This window comes from Lupinus angustifolius, chromosome LG05, assembly GCF_001865875.1.
Source record: "Lupinus angustifolius cultivar Tanjil chromosome LG05, LupAngTanjil_v1.0, whole genome shotgun sequence".
NCBI lineage: Eukaryota > Viridiplantae > Streptophyta > Magnoliopsida > Fabales > Fabaceae > Lupinus > Lupinus angustifolius.
In genome coordinates, this window is record NC_032013.1 from 8570277 (window position 1) to 8577726 (window position 7450).

Genomic DNA, 7450 nt, shown 5'->3' on the forward strand with positions numbered 1-7450 from the left:
CATTATTATATATGTGGTCATTCACATTTTTCTTCATAAATTACACAATTGTTATATATGTTACGAACAAACAATTATGAGTTTCAATTTTTTACACATCTATATAGATTCATATTTTCTTATAATAATAGTGTGTTTTCTTATATGGACAAAGAATATCACTTATAATATATTTTGAACTTTCAATTGATGTAAAATTAGAAGGAAAAAAACAATGAAACCGAACTGAACTATTCATGAGTAGTTCGGTTCAGTTCCGGTAGTAAAATTTGCGGCCATATGTTTGTATTTGGTTCGGTCACTGAAATGCACCAAAAGCCAAACCGGGCCGAACTTTTACACCCCTAGCTCCCCCTCCCAACAAGTGTTGCTCCCAAGAATCGAACAAGATCTTACAATATTAGTAGATACATCTTTTCCTCTTATTCTTTCCATTTTTTAACACTTTCCAATATTTTTTAGGGAGATAATGTCTCTTGTTAAATTATACCTAGAAGTAGGGGTGAGTAGGACCAGACCCTATCCGCTCATCCGGTATGGTCCGATCATGATCGAACCTGAATAAGGTTGGGTCTCATTGAGTCTAAGGTCGAGTTCATAGTAAAAAATTAGACCCGATCAATATTCAGGGCCGGGTAGAGATCAAACATGACCTGATCCAACCCATCTCATGGTCACTCACTCATCATATTTTGTATGTGTCTTTATTCAAATATGTATAGAGTAATGATAAAAAATTTGTCAAAAGTATCATTTATTCTTTAATTTTTTATCATATATACCTGATTAATAATATATATACATATATCATTTTATATGTCAAATTACATATTCATAATAATAAATAATATTTAGAAGACTTTATCTAAAATTTGTGTGCATTATATTTAATTGGGTCTAGGGTCGAGTTCAGGTTTAAAGGTTTACCTGGTCGATATATAGGGTCGGGTTAGCTTCAGATCTAAGACTAATTTTGGGTTAAAAAATAACTCAATCAATATTTAGGACCGGGTAAAACAAGTTTTAACTTATCTCAACTCGACTTATGCTCACCCCTTTTAACTTATCTCAACTCGGCTTATGCTCACCCCTATCTAGAAGTTAGGACTTACCATATAATTATTTGGACCAGCAGACATTTTCAATGTCAGAGCCTCCCTGATATAATTCTATTCAAATATATAGCCAAGCTTAAGAACTCCCAAGGACTTGGGATACATGGGCCTAGTTAGAAGCCTAAAATGCAAACTAGACTATAGGTCCAAAGTATAGAACAGAAGGAAAATATATTATTTCAAATTGGTGGTTTGCTGAAAAACATGTGGTAAGGAATTCAGATCATCTACTGGAGGGTCCTAGACTATTAACAACATGTGGTACAAATTTTAAACAAAATCCTATTTTCCTCGATATTGGAGATGTCTCAACGAGTGGCAAAGTGTTGTTGGGATCCTCTGGTAGTGGACCTTCTATATTAAAATTTGAGTGGAGACTTAAATTTATAAGTTTTTAATTTAAAAAAAAAAATCTGAAATTTTTTAGTGTCACAGAATCTGAATTTAGTATTGGACTCTTAGTATTAAAGAATTGGGCTAAGTGGCACCCTACGTGGCCTTAGCGCCTTATCCAGCAACTGTTAGTCTGTCATCATATGTGGCTGTGGTATAAGATTACATCATGTCCTTATATCTTCCTCTCTCAGTCTTAACTACATAATCTTCATCTTCAGTAACAAGTTGCTTGTTTAACCATGGCATCCATCACTCTATCCCATGCAGCCCCTTCACAGGTAAACAAACTTATTAACAATTTTCTCTCTCTCTAATGTCTAGCATTGCTTTAAATTGTGATAACGGTAGTGGTTGCAAGATATACTGTTGTGGAGTCACAAAACCACAATATTGCGGCCACAATTACTGATGCGGGGTGCATGTAGAAAACTGATGTCTAGCATAGGCTAAGATAACTGCTTTTGAGTTTTGAGTTTGGTTATAATAACTTATTATATGAAGTAACAAGTGAATATTTCCTCCCTTATATTTCAGCTATGTTCTGGAAAGAGTGGTATCTTCAGTCCCTCACAGGCTCTACTTGTGAAGTCTTTGAGGACACAGATAATAAGGAAGGGAAAGGAAATGAGAATTACGTGCCAAGCCACTAGCATAGCTGCTGATAGAGTACCAGACTTGGAAAAAAGGAAGCTCATGAATCTGCTTCTTCTTGGTGCTCTTTCACTCCCTACTGCTGGAATGCTTGTTCCCTATGCTACCTTCTTTGCCCCTCCAGGGTAACTATTATGTTTTGTTTAACTTTTCACCATTATATTGTTCTTGTTATCTTTGGATTATTATTGTTATTGTTATTCAACATATATCAATAATGATGTTTGTCTAGTAGTGTAAGGCCTTAATAGATCCCCAAATAAATAGACTAAAATGTTAAAAGTTTGATTCCTCGGAGCAATAGTTGTTGGAAGGGGATAACCACACATCTCAAAAGGGATTAGTTTCTCACTCATAGGTAGAGAGATACATTTGATTATAAAAGAAACCTTTTTGTGTATCGGATTTTAGACTTTTAGTGCAAAGCTGTTGAGTATTTTTTAATCTGGATAAGTCACCCTTTTTTGTACAATTGCGTGAATTGAGATATTGCTTTAGCTTTTAATCAACACCATAATTTTAAAGTCACAGGTGACACATATATTTTACTTTAAAATTCAATACTGAAGTTGTATACTGAGAGTGTAGAAAGTAAATTGGAGGATGTGGTAGCTGCATATGATGGCTAAGAAAGTTATCAAATTCTTATGTCAGAAAATATGAAGGATTTGTTTTTCAACCATTCCAGTTGTAATACACATCTTTAATGTATTTTTTTTATACCAACATTTGAAGAAGGGAAAGGATAGTATATAAAAATCTCATTTTCCTGATGTGATGACAACATATTTAAAAAAAATTAAAAAACTATGAATCAGATAGAGTTAAAATAGTGCTGATAGTCCTGTTGAACTAATAATAGATGGGAAAGAAAGGAACATGAGGGAATTTATTTTCCCTTGTTTCGTTTGGTTTAGCCTCGTGCATTGGACCGCCCTTCCCCATCGGGTCCCTTCAAACCAAATGCAGTGTTAGTGTTAGTGTTAGTGATAGTGATTCAATTTATTTCCTGGTATACCTTGGAGAAGCCTTCTTAACAAACCTTGAACAAGTTTCCCTTTCCCTTGATGTGAAACTCTCATGGATCATTTGTTACAAGCTAGCTTCTATTATATTCTTATTACATTTCTAGTAATAACTTCTTGAAAATGCTATAGCTCAGAATGTTGTTTCTTGAGAAATTGTAAGACATGTTTGTTTAGTACTTATTGTTCTTGATATTGTTTTTAAAACACATGAGAACGAAAGTACTAGTAGAATGTGAAAGTAGAAGCTATTGATATTTATTTCAATCTCACCCCATGGGAAAATAATATACCCAGCTCTCATTGTGAGACTGAAAATGGAGAAATCACAGGAATATTGCTTTCCTTGGGATCAATAATACTCAGTGATGTTTCTTTAAAACCAGTACCAAACGCTGGTATATCTTATTTTCAAGTTCATATTCCCAGGGATACATTAATATACCTTCAAACAAATACACCCTTACTTCAATAACTGTACTATAACCTGACACAAATTATTATATATCTCATGATTTTGTTAGTCATTATGATTCTTGTGATATGAAAAAACAACAGAGCTTGAAAGTTGGCGCATTACCAATGTTGGGGGAAGTGCATTGAATTGATTGTTTCTTACTGTTTAGAATGGGGTGATGATCCTCCGAGAATGAAGTACATCAAAAGCAAAAGGAAGAATTGATATGATCTGACACTTTTATCATTTAAATACAAAAGCAACGAGGATTCTGTATCGTTTGGAATGTTGCCTCCATTCTATCACTATGCTTCCTTGTTTTTTGTTACATTAGCTTTAAAAGCTATGGTTTAGTTGCTCAAAATGGGTGCACATATAATGTTTCAAACAAGTATAGAAAAAACTACCTTATTTCTTATTACCTATTGCATTTAGCATCCAAAATTTGATGATTAACTCTTGACTTGCCAATGTCCTGTTTATGATGCTTCAATCCCATTTTGTTGATTTATACAAATCATTGAATTTAGTATTGACTGAGAATTTTTTATAGGTCAGGATCTTCAACTGGTGGTGTCGTCGCCAAGGATGCGCTTGGAAATGATGTGCTTGCCGAGGAATGGCTCAAGACACATGGACCCGGAGACCGTACACTAACACAAGGATTGAAGGTAGGTATAAAGCTTTTGTGTCTAGTGTTATAGACCATCAACAAGTAGCAGATACTTCACATGAAATACTGAAAGCAATGGTGTTAGATATAACCATTAAGCTTTTGGAGAATATGTTCTCGACACCATATCAAAGCTTTTATAACCAAATATTTAGGAGTTCAATACTTGCATCATTATTCTTCTAAATAAAACTTGAATTGTTAGCTTATGTGGTCTATGTTTCGAGTCCAAAAAGCTCCTGCATGATGATGCACACTTTCTCTGTAAGCATATAAAATAGTTCCCTCAATATGCTTCAACCTTCTCAGAGTTCTTCTCTTTCATAAAAAGTATATATTGCTACACTATGTCAATTTTATTTGTTGAGACTATAAGACTGAATTTTAAATAGTAAAAAATCAACAACAGTATAAACTCCATATAGAAGCTGAGAATGTTGTGTTGGATGAGTGAAATACACTAAACAATATAAGATTATAATTGATTGTATTAAATAGAAAGTTGGAGTAACTTTTATTGTACAAAAGATGGTAGAATCATACCCTATGTGGTTTAGACATGTGTGGAGGAGATCGTTAGAAGTCTTGGTAAGTAGAAACAATTATGAAAAATTTAAAAATAAATGTTTTGTCAATAAAATGATTTATTATATACTATTATGAAATCGTTCGATCACCAAGTGATATTAAAGCTTGGCTGTTGCACTTCAAAAGATAAATAACTCCAATCATTCCTATTTTGATTATTTAACTCCTCCTGGCTTCATTTTTTAGGGAGATCCTACCTATCTTGTGGTGGAGAAAGATAGGACACTTGCAACATATGGAATTAATGCTGTGTGCACTCACCTTGGGTGTGTTGTACCATGGAATAAAGCAGAGAACAAGTTCATGTGCCCCTGCCATGGATCTCAGTACAATGACCAAGGAAGAGTTGTCCGAGGACCTGCTCCCTTGGTAAGCAAATATGAAAATCTTGTCCATTGGACATATTCCTTTATATTTTTTTGGTTTAACCAAGGGTATCCCTCACCCCCAATGGGCAACAAACTAATCCTTTCTGGGATTTGTGTCTGTCCCTTCAAATAAGTGTCATTCTCAAGAATTAAACCTTTGACCTTTTGGTCTACCTGGAGATCTATTGAGATCTTACACCAATAGACCAATGCCTTGATTTTGCTTCATTTATATGTTATTGGAACAGTAATGAATGTTTACGTTTTTTGTTGATGAACAGTCTCTGGCATTGTCACATGCTGATGTGGATGATGGAAAGGTGTTGTTTGTTCCTTGGGTTGAAACTGATTTCAGAACTGGTGAGGCTCCATGGTGGGCTTAGAATTACAACACTTCTTAAAGCTAGCTTCTCTACTGTATATGTAATCTGAAATCCAAACAATGTGGTTTGTATCAATGCTATAAATACTTGTAATCAAATTCATTTCTGTAAATTGAAGCTAGTATAAAGATGAATAGGAGCCTGAAAAGGTTACTGTTTTTCTTTTGTGATTTTTAAATTCTTGCGTTAAATTCCTTATGATTGCTGAAATACCAATTTAGGATTTTGAATCTCATAATTCTCACACACATATATGAAACAAAGAGTATAGTTTCATATCTGAATCCATGTTCCTGGATGTGGATGTACTCCTATTATCTGCGTTTTTCTGAGATGAGTTTTGGTATGATGATCTTCCTCAACCAAATCCCTGATTCCTCTTGGGACTTAAGTTTTCACTCTAATGGGGAGAAGAGAAAACTGAATTTTGATTTGGTGTGTTGGGGACTATAACTTTCCTTATGTGTTAACTTATAGGGTTCCCATTATAGGGTTAGCCTCATGGGTATCCACTCATTAAGTCCATATCTGTTATCACTTATAATATAACCCCCAAAATAATTAGCCGATATCATTGTATCAAATATATGATGCACACCTTAATTAAAAATTATAAATTTCTAACAACCTCTCACTTAGGTTTCATATCTTCTTGATACAATTATATCGTAGGTTTTTTAAGCGCACATCCATATGCTATTTACATTTAGACTTCTCCTTAATATAATTTGGTCCATCTCATATATCAACTATAGAACTACTGTGACTTTCATCACATGCAAGCGTGACTCGACCACGATGATCACCATATTAATATATTCAATGACATAGATCAAATATGGATGAGTGACATCGGAATTTCATGCAATGTGATCTTAAACATGTCTATTTCCAACTGGTCTTTCTTTATTCTTTAGTGAGGTCAATCCAAAGTCTTTAATTGCAACACAATAGTTACAATGCAATTTTTTTTAAAATGGAACAATAAACCATCAACTTTATTATGCATAAAAAACTGTATATACCATCCAAAGTAAATCATATAACATATAGACTCCCCCTGAACTAAGGTCCTCTAAGGAACAACACCCATATGAGCAACATGTTAGTGAAATACTTTAGGTACCAAACCCTTAGTCAGTGAATCAGCTAGCATAAAATTTGTCTCTATATGTTCTATGAAAATTTGTCAATTTTGAACACTTTCTTTAGCAACCAGAAACTTTATGTCAATGAATTTTGACTTTGTAGAACTTCTATTGTTGTTGGAGTAAATAACTGTAGACTTGTTGTCACAATAAATTCTCAATGGTCTTTCAATACCATCGATAACACGTAAGCTAGTGACAAAATTCCGCATCCATATGCCTTGGTCTGATGTTTCAAAACAAGCCATGAACTCCGCAGCCATGGTTGAAGAAGCTATAAGCGTCTGTTTCGCGGAGTTACAAGAGATAGCACCTCCAGCCAATACAAACACATATCTAGAGATGGAGTGTCTACTATCTAGGCATCAAGTAAAATCGGAGTCGGAATACTCAATGATCTCTAAATTCGCAGACTTCCAATAAGTGAACATGTACTCCTTTGTTCTCTTCAAGTAATGCATAACACGTTTGACTGCCTTTCATTGAAGCATTCCAGGATTACTCAAATATCTTCCCAAAACTCCCACAACAAATGCTATGTCGGGACGTGTGCAAACTTGAGCATACATTAGACTTCCCACTACAAATGCATAAGGAATCTTTTGCATCTCTAATCTTTCAATGTCATTTTCGGGGCACTGTTCGA

The 7450-nt window shown here is 34.3% G+C and overlaps 1 protein-coding gene across 1 annotated transcript; it reads left to right on the forward strand.

Moving 5' to 3' along the window:
- Positions 1647 to 5834, forward strand: LOC109347638 (cytochrome b6-f complex iron-sulfur subunit, chloroplastic-like). The gene is made up of 5 exons (XM_019587583.1): positions 1647 to 1789; positions 2046 to 2287; positions 4198 to 4315; positions 5092 to 5274; positions 5555 to 5834. Exons 1-5 carry the CDS (start codon positions 1751 to 1753, stop codon positions 5654 to 5656), a joined length of 684 nt encoding a protein of 227 aa, XP_019443128.1. The 5' UTR covers positions 1647 to 1750; the 3' UTR covers positions 5657 to 5834.